Here is a 16,114-nt window from a genome sequence, read left to right on the forward strand (position 1 = left end):
ATACAATACAATACAATACAATACAATACAATACAATACAATACAATTTTTGTAAGGACAGGATCTCACAATGTTGCCCTGGCTGGTCTCAAACTCCTGGGCTCAAGCAATTCTCCCACCTTGGCTTCCCAAAGTGTTGAGATTACAAACATGAGCCACTATGCCTTGCTAAAAGGGCTGACTTTTAAATCTCCATATATTTGACTTATGTGTCTTTCAATCAACTGGTTTCAAACGTGGGAAGGGAAGAGGTGTTACTCTGGGAGCCCTTCATACCCCAAGAAATAGCCATCATTTAGTGAGCATCTACTATGTGCCACGTCCTGTATCCATATGATTTGTTTAATTCTGAGGTTAGTACAGTTATTACACCCACTGGAACAGAAGCTCTCAGACAGGCCTTGGACTGTTTTTCATTGTTCTCATTACCCCAGTGTTACCTGGCATATTAGATGATTAATATTTGTTGGATGAACTTGTTCAATGAATGCCTATTTTATAGCTGTGGAAAATGAGACTCAAAGACTCGCCCAAGGTGGTAAATGGAGGAGTCGGGATTCAAACCCAGGTTAGCCTGCGCCAAATCACATGTTGCTCCCCCATCTTTTTCTTAGGTGCCCCTACTTCCTGCCCACAGTGGTTCCGGGCACCCCTCCAGACGCCACCTCTTCTGAGCCTGCCAGGTCCCCAGTGCCCAGACAGTGACTCAGGTGCCTCAGGGGCAGGGAGCGGGTGACGCTTCACACTGCCCTGCCCAGGCTCTGGGAAGGAGGGCATCGATGTAAAGGGGAGAGTCCCAGCTTCTGGATCTGAATGGGGGTAGAGGCTTCTTTGGGGCCAGGTTTTGGGGCTATCAGTGCCCTTTGGAAAACATCCCCCAACATCTCCTAGGAGGTGGTGAGGGCCTGGGAGAGGCCAGGATTGGGGGTAGGGAGGGAGGTGAGCTCTTCACCTGCCAAGATGGCTGGGGATCCAGAGAGGCAGCTCATCTCCCTTCCTGTCTGCTGAACCAGCCAGCCCACCCTGGGTGGTTATATAGCTATCTCCCTGAGGTCTTCCTGCTAGTAATACTCTGCTGGCAGGCCCTGGCAGGCCTGGGTTGGACTGGGTGTGGGTGTGGAGAGGTGGCAACCCAGACCTCCTGGGGCAGCTGGGAACACCACCCAGCTTGGCTCCTGGGGACTCCCTCAGTGCAGGGGAAATGCTTTCATCCCTGACACTTCTAAAGCCAAAGTACAATTGCCTTCTGCAGGCAGACAAAAGAGACAGGTTCCCAAGCTCAGATTTATTTGTTACAGGTTCCAGACAAATTTATTCCCTGGGCTCTGATGTGTCAGAAACATGCCTGGCTTCAAAGCTGTGTTGTCACCATTCCCTCCTTCTGGAACGCCACCTCCCCCTGCTTGTCTCAATGTTGCCATTCCTTCCAGCTCAGGTCACAGCCATCCAGAACCTACCCAGCCCCAGGGAGCTCTCTCTCTTCTGGATTCTTTCAGCATCTACCTCTGTCTCTATTTTTCATTTGGCACTTGGCATGGGCTTCCTTGTATGATAGCACTTGGCTTCTTGTCAATGGCTTATTTCCCCCAACTCAATTTTTAACAATTAGTGTGAATTTGAACAGTTATTAAATGCATATGCTTCAGAATTCAAAAAGTATCAGAGAGATTTAGGAACAAGAAATATAAGTGTCTTTCATCTTGTTCCCCTCTTGGCAGCCACCACTCTTAATGTTTTTGTTAGTGTTTCCTTCCAGAGATGTCTACATATGTATAGGTTGAATATCCCTTATCTGAAATGCTTGGGAACAGAAGTGTTTAGGATTTCAGATTTTTTCAGATTTTGAAATATTTGTGCATACATAATGAAATATCTTGGGACTGAAACCCAAGTCTAAATATGAAATTTACTTATGTTTCATATACACCTGATACACATTGCATGAAGGGAATGTTGTATAGTGTTTTAAATATTTGTTTTGTTTTTTGAGATGGAGTTTCACTCTTGTTGTCCAGGCTGGAGTGCAACAGTGTGATCTTGGCTTACTGCACCTCCGCCTTCCAAGTTCAAGTGATTCTCCTGTCTCAGCCTCCCAGGTAGCTGGGATTACACGCGGCTGCCACCATGCCCAGCTAATTTTTGTATTTTTAGTAGAGACAGAGTTTCACCATGTTGGCCAGGCTGTTCTCAAACTCCTGACCTCAGGTGATCCTCCTGCCTCGGCCTCCCAAAGTGCTGGAATTACAGGCCTGAGCCATTGAGCCCGGCCTATGTTTTAAATAATTTTGTGCATGAAACAGTTTGTGTATATGAGGTCAGGTATGGAATTTTCCACTTGTGGCATCATGTCAGGTACTCAAAAAGTTTTGGATTTTTGAACATTTCACATTTTGGGTTTTTGGAGTAGGGATGCTTCATCTGTACTATCATGCTTGTATGCACATTCAGTATACACTTTGTTCTACACCTTGTTTTGTCACTTAATAATAAATCTGGAAGATGGTCCATATGAACACCATTAGCTATGCCTCATTCTATTTGGTCACAATATAATATTCCATCATATATCACACCAACACTTGTTTTGCCAGTCTGCTATTAATGGATATTTAGATTGTTTCCAATCTTTTGCTATTAAAAAGAATGCTGCAACACTTGTATGGTTTTTTTTTTTTTTTTTTTTTTTTTGCATGTATAACCATACATTCTTAGAATTGAGATTTCTGGGTCAAAGATTATGCATTTTAAATCTTGCTCTCTTTAGAAGTCATACCAGGTCGGGCACGGCGGCTCACGCCTGCAATCCCAGCTACTCGGGAGGCTGAGGCAGGAGAATTGCTTGAACCTAGGCAGCAGAGGTTGTAGTGAGCCAAGATTGCACCATTGCATTCCAGCCTGGGCAAAAAGAGTGAAATTCTGTCTCAAAAAAAAAAAAAAAAAAAAAAACAAAGTCACACCAAATTACCTACCCTCCCACTACCAATCTATAAGAAGGCCTGTGCCCTCAGCCTTGCCCATACAATGTATTCAACTTTTTGGTCTTTGTCAATCATCCAATAAGAGAAACAAAGTATTTTGTTGGGGCTATGTGCTCAGGTGTGGTGGCTCTGGCCTATAATCCCAGCACTTTGGGAAGCCGAGGCAGGTGGATCATCTGAGGCCAGGAGTTCGAGACTAGCCTGGCCAACATGGTGAAAATCCGTCTCTACAAAAAACACAAAAATTACGGGCACATGCCTGTACTCCTAGCTACTTGGGAGGCTGAGGCAGGAGAACTGCTTGAACCTGGGAGGTTGCAGTGAGCCAAGATAGTGCCACTGCACTCGAGTCTGGGTGGCAGAGCAAGACTCCATCTCAAAAAACAAAACAAAGAAAACCAACCCCCCGAAAACCCCGAAGTGTTTTGCTGTAGCTTTATTTATTATTATTATTCTTTTAAAATTTATTATTATTATTTAGATGGAGTTTCACTCTTGTCGCCCAGGCTGGACTGCAATCGCATGATCTTGGCTCACTGCAGCCTCCGCCTCCCGGATACAAGTGATTTTCCTGTCTCAGCCTCACGAGCAGCTGGGATTACAGGCATGCACCACCACGCCTGGCTATTTTTTGTATTTTTAGTAGAGACAGGTTTTCACCATATTGGCCAGGCTGGTCTCAAACTCATGACCTCAGGTAATCCACCCGCCTTGGCCTCCCAAAATGCTGGGATTACAGGCATGAGCCACCATGCCTAGCCTGTTGTAGTTTTGGTTTACTTTTTTTTTGTGAACGAGATTGAGCATCTTTTCATATGTTTAAAGGCCAGTATTTCCTCTTCTGTGAGCTGCCTGTCCCTTTGTCCATTTAAAAATGGTATTGTCTTTTATTAGTTGGGATTTCTTTGTGGACAAAGGAAATTAAACCTTTGTCTGCTAGATGTGTTCCATATAATTTCCCTCGGTTGTCATTTGTCTATGTCCTATCCCCTTGAGCACAGAGACTGGAATTTAAGCTTCTTTATATTCCTTTTCTTTCTTTCTTTCTTTCTTTTTTTTTTTTTTGAGACGGAGTTTCTCTCTTGTTGCCCAGGCTGGAGTGCAATGGCACGATCTTGACTCACCTCAACCTCTGCCTCCCAGGTTCAAGCGATTCTCCTGCCTCAGCCTCCCGAGTAGCTGGGATTACAGGCATGCACCACCACCCTGGTTAATTTTGTATTTTTAGTAGAGACAGGGTTTCTCCATGTTGGTCAGGCTGGTCTTGAATTCCCGACCTCAGGTGATCCGCCCACCTCGGCCTCGCAAAGTGCTGGGATTACAGGCGTGAGCCACCGCGCCCGGCTATATTCTTACTCTTAATATAACAAGACATACACGGTAGGTGCTAGACAAATGTCTGTTGGGACGGCAGAGTAAGAAGAAAAAGGCAGAGATCTGGAAAATTTGGAGTGACTTAACCCAACCACTCCTTCCTCTTATACCAAGTGTAACTCTTAGTCTTTGTGTCAGTCAGGACTCTTGTGAACAGCAGAAGCTAACTGGCAAATTGTTTCAAGTCCGCTGCCCCCAACAATTATAGAGATATCGGATAGCACCGGAATCAATGCAAGGGCCAGCAAACAAGGGTCAGCAATCAGACACGCACCCAGGGAAGCTGGGCAGCCAGCACCACACTCAAGGTTGGGCACAGGATAGCCTGTGGAGGAGACTCCTGTCCCCTCCACCCTCCGCAGTGATCCCCTTACTCTCCTCCCTCACCTGCGGCACTGACATTTCCTCCTCCAGACACTAGAGGCCGCTGTTGGCCCCATCGTCTCCACCGCCGCCGCAGAAATGAATTCCTCAACTAGCCCTGCTTCTCCGTGACTTGCTCCAGATTCAAAGTCCCAGTTGGAGCATCCGATTGGCGGAGCTCATGTCTTCTGCCTGCCACCCTAGAGCCGAGTCAGGGAGAGCAAGCATTGGGGCTTTGTGGCAAATGGTGGCCTGCTTCCCATTAGGGCCCTAGCGATGGGAATTCCCCAAATGTAGGCAGGAGGTTCTGATGGTGAGCGGCCAGGAAAACAGGACACTCACACCACCTTCTTCTCTTACGTCCGGCTCAAGCCCTTCTCATTGGCGAAGTGTTTCTGGGTCCCCCAGCCTAAAGCAGTTTTCTGGACTCACATAACCATTATTGCTTGAGCCAATCACGATGCCAGCGAGGAGCACAGTAACACCTAATACGTACCATGTCTTATTTGACTTTCAAACAACCCTAGGCACTACCTATATTTAGTAAGAAAAAAAGAGTGCTCAGAGATTTTCCCAAGTCTCACAGTAATGCCAGGTTGTACTGTTCCCAAAGCCTTGGGTTTCCCAGCGGGCCACACTGATTGGCTGGTATCTTATCAAGTTCAAGCTCTGCAAAGGCAGGACTTGGGCCACATTCTTTATACGGCCTGGCTGCATCTTGAACGCAGAAAAATGCTCAGCTAACGCCTGTGGATTGGCCTGGATGGGATCAAGCAGGAGACAATTTTGGAAGGTTTCCTAACCCTCCCATGAGGCCTGAAACAAGGGAGCATTTTGCAGTGGAATAGGCCTAGTCAGGATCAGTTTGGGAAGACTTGAACCTGGAGAATTCCGTTCTACTGTCCCCTTTACCTCACCTCCCCCAAATGTGTCCAAACTGTCAACAAGAGGTTTGCAGATATTCATTATTTATTCATCCCACGGGTAGTTTTGAACCCCGACAGCTGCTCTAATAGACCAGTGAGAAAAAACACAATTCCTGCCCTGTGAAATCGACATTCTAGTGAGTGAGGTGAATGGTAATAAAAAATAATCAAACCAATAAATGCTAATTTGTGGCTCTAACAAGCCTGATGAAGGAAATGCCACGAGATGCTGTAAAAGGCGGTTCTGACCTACTCAGGAAAGCCAGGGCAGCCTGCTGGGGGACCTGGGGCTGGAGCTGGGAGCTGAAGAATGGGGAGGAGTTAGAACTGTGGTCGGGGGAGGGAGGGAGGGGTATGAGTCCTCGAGGTGGGTGAGTAAGCATGGATCATCGCTCATGTTTATAAGGAAGTGACAGAGGGACCTGGGGGCCGGGCGGCTTGTTTGTGGGCTGCCCCAGCCTCCGTGCGAGCAAGTCTCGCCTGGAGGGAGGCGGGGCAGCAGTCTCCTAGGTCCCAGCTGGGGCTGACGTCGTCCTGGTGCGTGCCCAAAATAGCTGGCTCCGCCCTCTTCTCCCGGCAGCCCCTGCAGGCCCCCACCCCCGCCAGGGGACTGGCGGAGCGGGCCTTCTCCCGGTCTCTAGTAGTTTCCGCGCCGCTGACGCATGCCTGCGCGCACAGCTGGGTCGGGCGCGTCCTACGCAGCAGCCGCGAGCCGGGCTGCGGGTGCCAGACGGTTCCCGGCGGGGGGCAGGGGCGGGGCGCCGCAAGAAGCCGGGACTCCCGGCGGAGGAGGTGCAGCCGGGGGCCCGGGTCAGGCTGCTGGATTTGGGGGGCCCCGATAGGGCTCCTGGGCCTGGGCGTCAAGATAGCTCTTGGCCCCGGCCTTCGGGGGCAGATAAGGCTGCGGGAGGGAGCCTAGTCACCGGCCGCAAGCAGAGCCTGGTGGGCTCCGCTTCCAACTGGGAGCGCCTCCCGCCACCCGGGGGGAGACTGCTGCAGCCACAGGGAGGGGCTCTTGGTTTTTTCCGCCTGACTCCTTCTCTCCTGCAGCCCCAAGGAGGCCCACCTGACGATTGACCAGTTGCCATGGCATCCTACTACGAGATCCTAGACGTGCCGCGAAGTGCGTCTGCTGATGACATCAAGAAGGCGTAAGTGCCTCCGTGTGCAACAGAAAACCTCTCACCCTCCATCCGCCACCACCATGGGGCACTTCAGAGTGACACCTGTAGGTGTCTGAGGGAACCGGGTCCTTAGAAAGCACTGGGTGGGGGCTTCCTCCGAGTGACACCTGCAGGGAGGAAAGAGACCCCTGGTAGAGTACAAGGAGAACGTCCAGAGAGTGAAGTGGTTAGTTCCACTGGGAGCTGCACTGTGTTATGAGTTGTTCTCCAATGGATCTTCCCTTCCTTCTCCTCCTCTCCCCTCCCCTCCCCTCCCCTTCCCCTTCCCCCTCCCCCTCCCCTTCCACGTTCCCTCTTCTCTCTAGATTTGGGCATTCTCAGGCTGCAGTGCAAAGATGCCGAGGCTCTGTGAGGAGGACGGGCCGGTGGCCCTGTACTCTTCGAGGCCACATGTGCCCCAACCTTTGCAGCCCCAGTCCAGCGAGCCCTAGGGCGGGGCTAGGGATAGGCCTTCTCACCTTGGCATTGTATCCGCTTGTACATGTGGTCCCAGCACTGATGGCAGATAAGAGAGGGTGGAACTTGATGAAAACATCACAGCAGAGGCAGCCCTAGCAGCTGGGGTGGACTGGGACACGGCGGTGAAAGGACAGTGATGGGCTAATGGGAAAACGGGTCGTTCGGTTCCTGGGTGGGAAGTGCCTGCATTTGTCCCCCAACCCTCTCCTCTGCACCCACTTTCTGCAGGTATCGGCGCAAGGCTCTCCAGTGGCACCCAGACAAAAACCCAGATAATAAAGAATTTGCTGAGAAGAAATTTAAGGAGGTGGCGGAGGCATATGAAGTGCTGTCTGACAGTAAGGGCCGGAATCAGGCAGGACCCAGCACATCACTCCCTACTTCATGCCCCAGCTCACATTTTCTTAAAGCAGTGTCTCTGCCACCCTAGTCTCCTCTGTGCCTTTTTCCAGCCTGACATTTAAGCTCCCCCTCCCACAGGGACAGCTCAGTATCTGCTCCCCAGAGTCTGGTAGGAGTGACTGGCATGAGACCTGCAAGGAGAAGGAAGCAGGGCAGGTAACTCATGTGAGCTGAGCCTTCTGCATGCCAGGCTTTGGTGGGTGTCATCTCCATGAGTTCTCACAGCCGTCCTATGAGGCAGGTTCTATCACCCCCATATTACAGGCAAGGAAACTGAGGCTGAGAGAGGTGAAGTAACTTGCTCAAGGCCATGCAGCGCTGGAATATGAATCCAGGTCGGCCTTTTTATTGATTCATTCAAAACGTAATTCACTGAATGCTGACAGTGTCCGGCACTCTCTGGGTTCTGGGGAAACTGGAGGACAAGCAGGCACTGTCCTTGCCCAGAGGGGCAGGGAAGACCAGCACTCACCAAGCACACACACAGACAGTTACAGCTTGTGAAGAGTATTCTAGAGGGAAGAAATGGGGCAGGTGGAGTGTTAGGGAATAACGTGCACCTGCTTTTGTTCTGGTGGTTGTAGAAGGCCTCTCTGAGGAGGTGACATTTAGGCTAAGCCCCAGTGAATAATAATGTAGTAATCATTAGCTAACATTTATTGAACACTCCCTACGTGTCAGGCACTGGTAGGCAGTTTACGTGGATGATCTCATTTGATCTGTGCTACAACCCTGTGCGTTAAGTGCTGTGATGACAGCCATTTTCCAGATGAGAAGAGGTCGGCTGTGTGAAAGGCTGAGTTGCCACCTAAACCTATGGCAGGGGTACCATGGGTCCCCTGTTGTGCCTGCCTTCCCTCGCCAAGTGTCAGAGTGTCAGTCTCTGGACAATCCTTTGAGCATCCTAGCCTGGAAGGGGACGCCATCCCAGAGGGAGGGTGAAATGATCTGGTCTCTCTTTGCAGAGCACAAGCGGGAGATTTACGACCGCTATGGCCGGGAAGGGCTGACGGGGACAGGTAGGTGGAATGATGAGGTCCAGGAATGGAGGTGGGGCAGGGCAGATTCTTGCGGTGGAGGCTTTCTCAGACTCCAGGCCGTGCCTTAGGTGAGGTCCCCAGCTCAGGGCAGGATGCATGCCCTAAGCGCTCTCCTCATCCTGCCTTTCCAGGAACTGGCCCGTCTCGGGCAGAAGCTGGCAGCGGTGGGCCTGGCTTCACCTTCACCTTCCGAAGCCCCGAGGAGGTTTTCCGGGAATTCTTTGGGAGTGGAGACCCTTTTGCAGAGCTCTTTGGTGAGTGGACGCCGGAAGCCTCTGAATGGCTCAACTTCCCCTTCCAGGCCTGTCCTTCCATCAGCGGGGAGGCCCTGAGGTAGAAGGCTGAGAGGGGATGGGAATGCCATGGATAGAAGATTTTGATCACGAGGTCAGGAGATCAAGACCATCCTGGCTAACACGGTGAAACCCCGTCTCTACTGAAAATACAAAAACTAGCCGGGCGAGGTGGCGGGCACTAGTTACTCCGGAGGCTGAGGCAGGAGAATGGCTGAGGCAGGAGAATGGCGTAAACTCGGGAGGCGGAGCTTGCAGTGAGCTGAGATCTGGCCACTGCACTCCAGTCCGGGCGACAGAGCGAGACTCCGCCTCAAAAAAAAAAAAAAAAAAAAAAAAAAGATTTTGTGGAGCTGGGTCCAGTGAGAGCTGGGACAGAACCTTACATGTGCCAGAACCCCCGTGATCCAACAGTGACACTTCACAGACTCACTTTATTAAATGACAACAACAATAATACGCTGTTACACCTCTACAGTAACAGCTGTGAAAGCAAGACTCAAAGCATCTTGTTACAATATTATTATTATTACCTATAAAATAGATACTGGTATTTTTTAATGATTGATATGTGCCAAATATTTTACATTCCCTGATTCTCTAGTGAACCCTGAGAGGTGGGCAAATTTATCTCCATTTGCAGATGAGAAAACTAAGGCACAGCCAATAGCTCAGCGTCACATAGCACATGGCAGAGCTGGACTCCTAGCTGTGTCTGCCTGTCATCGCGTCATGATGATTTGCCTGTACTGAAAGAGCCATCTGTCCTCCATCCCTCTGCCCCCTCCTTTCTTCCTTTATGCTTTATTGTGGACAGAATTAACCAGTGAGCATCTTCGAATTCAACATTAAAAAGGAATTTAATTATAAATAAGCCCAACTAAAAAGCGGAAAAGAAAAACCCTACCCAGTTGCTTAGCATTTATATTTCCAGACTTAACAGCAGGGCTCACACACTTCTGGGGGGAAATGTCATTACCAGATGATTGCTAATCTGTTTACTTGTTGCAGATGACCTGGGCCCTTTCTCAGAGCTTCAGAACCGGGGTTCTCGACACTCAGGCCCTTTCTTTACCTTCTCTTCCTCCTTCCCTGGGCACTCTGGTAAGTTCTGCCCCTTCCCACTTTTGCAAGCTCTGATTCCTGGAACCCTTGGACTGAGCTTGTTGCTTTTCCAAGCCTGTCTCCTGTGTTGGGAGCCCTGCCTCCAGCAGCCCTGCGAGGAGGCCTGGTGCCTCGGTGACCACGATAGGCAGCACAGTCTTCTAACCACCTCTCCTCCTCCTCCCTTGTCCCGATGCCAGATTTCTCCTCCTCATCTTTCTCCTTCAGTCCCGGGGCTGGTGCTTTTCGATCTGTTTCTACATCCACCACCTTTGTCCAAGGACGCCGCATCACCACACGCAGGTAAGAGCTCCTTCTGGGGCCATAGAGGTGTAAGAGGTCTGCTGGGGAGCTGTATTCGAATAGAAAGTTGGCTCTTTGAGGGCAGGGCCCAGTCTGCACTCTCTACTGTGGTGGCCAGAACTGTGACCAGCACCTGCAGGAGTCCATCACTGCTCGTTGCCTGAACTGTGCTATCTCCCACAGAATCATGGAGAACGGGCAGGAGCGGGTGGAAGTGGAGGAGGATGGGCAGCTGAAGTCAGTCACAATCAATGGTGAGGAGTGGCTCCACCACCCAGCCCCTGGCAGGAAGCCCCAGCCCCCACCTCAGCAGCCTCCTCCCCAAACTGCTGCTCTCTGAACTCGCTTGGGGCTTGGGAGGGAGTGGCAACAGGCCAGACTGGTAGGATCAGAGATGGCAATGCTGGGAAGGGGGCGGAGGAGTCTCACGAAGCCATCGCCGTCACTGTGAGTGGGGTGCCTTACATTTGCAAAGTACTTTACTATTTTTAAAGCGCTTCCAGATATACGATATCCTCTGTATTCTTCAAGCATCTGGGAGAGTACACAGGGCAGATGGTATCCACTCAGTTTTAATTTGGGGCGCCTGAGCTGCAGCATAGTTAAATGACCCTAACTTCCAAGTAGCCCAGGCTCAAGACTCTTCCAAGTAAGGGGAAGAGCCAGGAGTCAAACTCAGGACGCATGATTCCCGGAGCAGAACTATTTCTGCAACACCATGCTGTGCAGGACCGTCACCATAGCTCACCTTTCATGCCTGCTGACTCCAAGCACTATGCACCAAGCCCTTTACATGGGCTGACATATTTAATCAGTGGAACAATTTGAGTATGAAGGCACTATCATTTGCATTTTCTTTTTCTTTTTTCTTTTTTTTTTTTTGAGACAGGGTCTTGCTTTGGTGCCCAGCCTAGCACGATTATGGCTCACTACAGCCTCGACCTCCTCGGCTCAAGCAGTCCTCCCACTTCAGCCCCCTGTGTAGCTGGGACTACAGGCGTGTACTCCCATGCCCAGCTAATTTTTAAATATTTTGTAGAGATGGGGTCTCACTATGTTGCCCAGGCTAGTCTCGAACTTTTGGGCTCAAGCGATCCTTCTACCTCAGCCTCCCAAAGTGTTGGGATTACAGTCACAAGCCACTGTGCCCGGCCATCATTCCCACTTTCTAGATGAGAAAAGGGAGGGGTAGGGATATTGAGTGACTTGCCCAAGGGTAGGAGCTCCTACCTGGTAGAGTTGAATACTTCCCTGTGCTCAAAATCACAACCCTAGGTGCCGAAATGCATGTGTGCCAATTCCAAATGAGAGACTCTTAAGTGGTCAGGGTCATTACTGTGTGAGGCAGCCTGGCAGTAATACCCCTGGCTCAGGTTGGGGCCTCATGGTGGCTGTGACTCTTGCAGGTGTCCCAGATGACCTGGCACTGGGCTTGGAGCTTAGCCGTCGTGAGCAGCAGCTGTCAGTCACTTCCAGGTCTGGGGGCACTCAGGTCCAGCAGACCCCTGCCTCGTGTCCCTTGGACAGCGACCTCTCTGAGGATGAGGACCTGCAGCTGGCCATGGCCTACAGCCTGTCAGAGATGGAGGCAGCTGGGAAGAAACCCGCAGGTGGGCGGGAGGCACAGCACCAACGGCAGGGGCGGCCCAAGGCCCAGCACCAAGATCCAGGCTTGGGGGGTACCCAGGAGGGTGCGAGGGGTGAAGCAACCAAACGCAGCCCATCCCCAGAGGAGAAGGCCTCTCGCTGCCTCATCCTCTGACCACCAGGCCCAACCTGACCTGATCCAGGTCTTGACTGGGGGTCTGGCTCACTGTGGGAAGAGCAGAGGGGAGTATCCTGAGTTGTAGGAACTGCTTTGCAACTCCATGCTCCCTCCACAAGTTTCCCTCCCAGGCCCCCCGCACCCCAGTGTGGACTTGGGATTTGCTGTGCTCAGCCCAGGACTGATAGGTCCCTGGTGAAACCCAGGGTGGGGGGTGTCAGGACAGTGGAAGGGCCCGAGGAGCCAGGTTGCATTTATTGGATGGGGAGCTCCAAGGGGCATTAGTGGTTTGGGCTGGGCCTTTTGTGCCCAGGTCCTCTGCCACCTGTGTTGCTGATGGTGTCAAGGAAGGAGGACTTGGCCTAGGGTTGTCTGAGCCGGAGCCGGCAGCTCCACTGGGGAGCAGCGCAGGCAGAGTGGAGCCTCCTGCTCTCCTGGTCCAGCTGCAGACCCCCAACCCTGGTTTCTGTGCCATGTTGTGCTCTGACCGTCTCTGTTGCTTCTCTTCTGGTGTTGCTTCTCCTCCCTCCCATTCTCTCTGCAACTCCCTGCGGGCCGCATCGCTTGCTTTCACTGCCGTCTGGCTAGGACTCCTTTCTTCCTTCCTTCCCCGAGAAGGCCTCAATGTGGCGAGGAAGATGCTGGGGCCGGTAGGGCTGTGAGGTCTTCTGGGGAGGCTAGCCGGGTGGGGCGGGAGCCTCTCAGCTGTCCAGATTCAGAACTGGAGCCCACTCCTCCTCCCTTCCTCCCGTTGCCTCAGCCTGCCCTCACTCTCAGGACTAGGCAGAGGTGAGGCTGGCTCGCCCTGAAGAGGTGGGATAGGACCAGGGGGAACCAGGAGGGAGGCCTAAGTGGGGACTGCACCCGTACTGCTTCCCTACCGTACATCAGGGCTCAGGGAGAGGCCATGCGGCCAGCCCAGGTCTGCATGCTGAGCCCCGTCCTCCACAGCTTGCCGCTGATGCTCTCTCCTGTCACCCCGCCCCCGCTCTCTCCCCAGATGTGTTCTGAGCTGGATGCCGGGATCCAGAATCGCTGCACAGTTCCAACAGGACAGCGCCCTCCCCCATGCGCTGGGAGGGGACCCTCCATTTCTCCCCCTCACCCATGCTGAGTGTAGAGCCGGGGCCTGGGTAGTGGGTGGGGGCCAGGTGGGAGGCGGCAGTAGTCTTAGCCTGTGCACTCTCTTCCTTGGGTGTTTCGTGCTGGCTCCTGGGAACTACAAATCCCAGAGTGCGGTGCGCCCGGCCTCATTTCTGATAGATCCCGCTTGGGGGAGGTGGTGCATGGTTACTGAGCTGTGCATCTTGGGACATATAGTAGCCCAGGTCGGCTTGTCACTCGCTGTGAGATGGGGAGATTTTGTCTTTTGATTTATCCCTGGAGGGCTGGCAGGGTTGTAGATGAAGGAGGAATGATCTGAGCGTTGGTTCCCCTGACACGTCTTGCTAGCCCCAGGGTTAGAGTGGGCAGGGCAGAGCCGTGCAGCACCTGGGAGAGGTTCCTTTCCCGTGGGCAGCCTGGGGTCCCAGGAACAAGCCAGGGCGAGTAGCATGTCCGCCTGAGCAGGGTGTGGCCCCAGAAAGCTGAGGAGTGTGGGCTGGCAGAGAGCTTTGCGGGCAAGGCCACCCGCAGGGGCGTGTGTGTGGCGGGGCTTGGCATGTGATGGCAGCTCCAGGCATGCCTCTGCTTGTATGGCTTTCTTTGGCCTCTGACCCTGCTGCCCATTCTTTCCAACATCACAGATGAGCCGCCTCTCCTCCTCCCTGCCTGGGGATCCCGGTGGCCAGGGAGGGGAGTGGTGGAGCCAGCCGCTGTTAACACTGAGCCTCAGAGACAAACCAAAACCAGCTGGGCTGAGCTCAGATCCAGGGGGAAATGCTGGAAGTCAATAAAACTGAGTTTTGAGAGCTCGGTGGCATGTTGTGTTCTTGTGTTCCTACTTTCCGGGTGGCCCAGGAGGGCCTCTAAGGGACAGTGGGTGATACTTCAGGCCTCACACCTCCCTTTATGCCCCTAGAGCTAGAGGTGCAGGCCTTGCCAGTTGAAGGCAGAAGTGCCCTCTTTGACCAGGCTGCCCTCCCCAAGTATGTTATGGAACACCAGGCAATGCTCCATTCTTTGCTTTCACCTCTTGGGGGCCCACAACCAGCTTTCTCTAGCAGCTGATGCTCCCCTTATGAGGGGCCTCACCCCCTAGTACTCCACAGCACAGCTAGGACCATACTCAGTTAAGACTTAACTGAGGCCGGGTACGATGGCTCATGCCTATAATCTTAGGACTTTGGGAGGCTGAGGCGGGCGGATCACTTGAGGCCAGAAATTTGAGACCAGCCTGGCCAACATGGCAAAACCCCGTCTCTACTTAAAAAAAAAACAAAAAACAAACAAACAACAACAACAAAAAAGCCGGATGTGGTGGTGCATGCCTATATGCCTATAATCCCAGCTACTCGGCTGCTGAGGCAGGAGAATCGCTTGAACCTGGGAGGGAGAGGCTGTAGTGAGCCAAGATCAAGCCATTGCACTCCAGCCTGGGCAACAGAGTGAGACTGTCTCAAAAAGAAAGAAAGAAAGAAAGACTAAAAGCACAGAAAGCTGAGAACACACAGTGAAACCTTTAAACTGTACCCTCGCGAGGCCCACAGACTAAGCCCCTGGGCAGGTTTCATTGGCTCAGCCCAAGGTGTGAGCCAGTGGCACGTGGAGTGGCACGAGTCCAGCCCGCCCAGCACCCAGGGCCCATGGAAGAAAAAGCCAGGTACCCCTTCCCTTTCGTCTCCAGCCACCGTGCTGGGACAAGCACCTTTCTGTTGTCGGGGAGGGCCGGGTGGCTCCCCAGGCCTCGTTTCCATTCTAGGACGGGCTCTTGCTTCAGCATCAATCACCAAAGGGCCTCTACTGTATTTTTCTCAAAGCGAGGAAGCAGCGTACCCTGAAAGAGGACTTTCAAACTTCCATCCTGAGTCGGGTGGGAGTTTGCAAATGGCTGTTTCATCTATGTCCGTCTAGCCATTGAGATGGCTATCACTGGCGCTGAACCTCGGCACAGTGTGGGTGAGACAGCGGGAGGGCCTGTGGTCAGCTGGCGGGTCCCTTCACTCCTGCTCCAGGGCAGATGGTGTTTGCCCTGTTTTTATTTAAGGAGACTGAGTCTCAGCATAGGTAAGTGGCCCTAACTCCCAAGTAAACCCAGGCCTAAGGCTCCTTCTGCCTTATTTCATGTCCACAACTTCTGTCCGAGGACACCTCATGACATGCAGGTGAGTATACCTTCTGGGACCATACAGGGTGGAGGGTTCTGGGAGCTGCAGTGAGACAGTGTGTCCTTTATCCCCAGGGGAACGCCTGTCCTAGCATCTCACAGGCCCAGCCTGAACTCACTGTCAGAGTTTTGCTATAGTTTTGCCTAAGGTGTGGCAGGCACTTTGCTAATATCACCTTGTTCAGGCCTCACCTCAATCTGGTAGCAGAAAGGCACAAAGCAGCTGCCAAGAACTGAGAGGAGGCGGGGCGCAGTGGCTCCCGCCTGTAATCCCAGCACTTTGGGAGGCCATGGCGGGCAGATTTTTGAAGCTCAGGAGTTCCAGACCAGCCTGGGCAACATGGTGAAACCCCGTCTCTACTAAAAATACAAAAAATTAGCTGGGCGTGGTGGTGCATGCCTGTAATCCCAGCTACTCGGGCAGCTGAGGCAGGGAGATCGCTGGCGCCCAGGAGGCAGAGGCTGCAGTGAGTTGAGATCGTGCCACTGCACTCCAGCCCGGGTGACAGAGCGAGACTCTGTCTCCAAAAAAAACCCCAAAACAAAAAAAGAACTGAGAGGAGAGGTAGTAGAGAGGAGGTTAGTCAGCCAGGTGCAAACTCTTAACTCCACCTTACTATATATACATATATACACACATATATATATTTTTTTATTC

At 52.2% G+C, this 16,114-nt stretch overlaps 1 protein-coding gene across 2 annotated transcripts; it reads left to right on the forward strand.

The window, feature by feature from the left end:
- The first annotated feature begins 6,219 nt into the window (after nucleotides 1-6,219).
- DNAJB2 (DnaJ heat shock protein family (Hsp40) member B2) lies at nucleotides 6,220-14,104 on the forward strand. 2 transcript variants are annotated; one of them, XM_023221790.2, is made up of 10 exons: nucleotides 6,220-6,433; nucleotides 6,692-6,792; nucleotides 7,513-7,622; nucleotides 8,652-8,705; nucleotides 8,858-8,980; nucleotides 10,031-10,123; nucleotides 10,324-10,426; nucleotides 10,610-10,680; nucleotides 11,833-12,036; nucleotides 13,192-14,104. In XM_023221790.2, the coding sequence occupies exons 2-10, from the start codon at nucleotides 6,728-6,730 to the stop codon at nucleotides 13,200-13,202; spliced, it is 834 nt and encodes a 277-aa protein (XP_023077558.2). In that variant the 5' UTR covers nucleotides 6,220-6,433; nucleotides 6,692-6,727; the 3' UTR covers nucleotides 13,203-14,104. The 2 variants fall into 2 exon arrangements, with proteins under 2 accessions (XP_023077558.2, XP_023077549.2); XM_023221781.2 differs by lacking the exon at nucleotides 13,192-14,104 and having other exon boundaries at nucleotides 11,833-13,185.
- Nucleotides 14,105-16,114: the final 2,010 nt, after the last annotated feature.

Source organism: Piliocolobus tephrosceles, chromosome 11, assembly GCF_002776525.5.
Source record: "Piliocolobus tephrosceles isolate RC106 chromosome 11, ASM277652v3, whole genome shotgun sequence".
Classification (NCBI taxonomy): Eukaryota; Metazoa; Chordata; class Mammalia; order Primates; family Cercopithecidae; genus Piliocolobus; species Piliocolobus tephrosceles.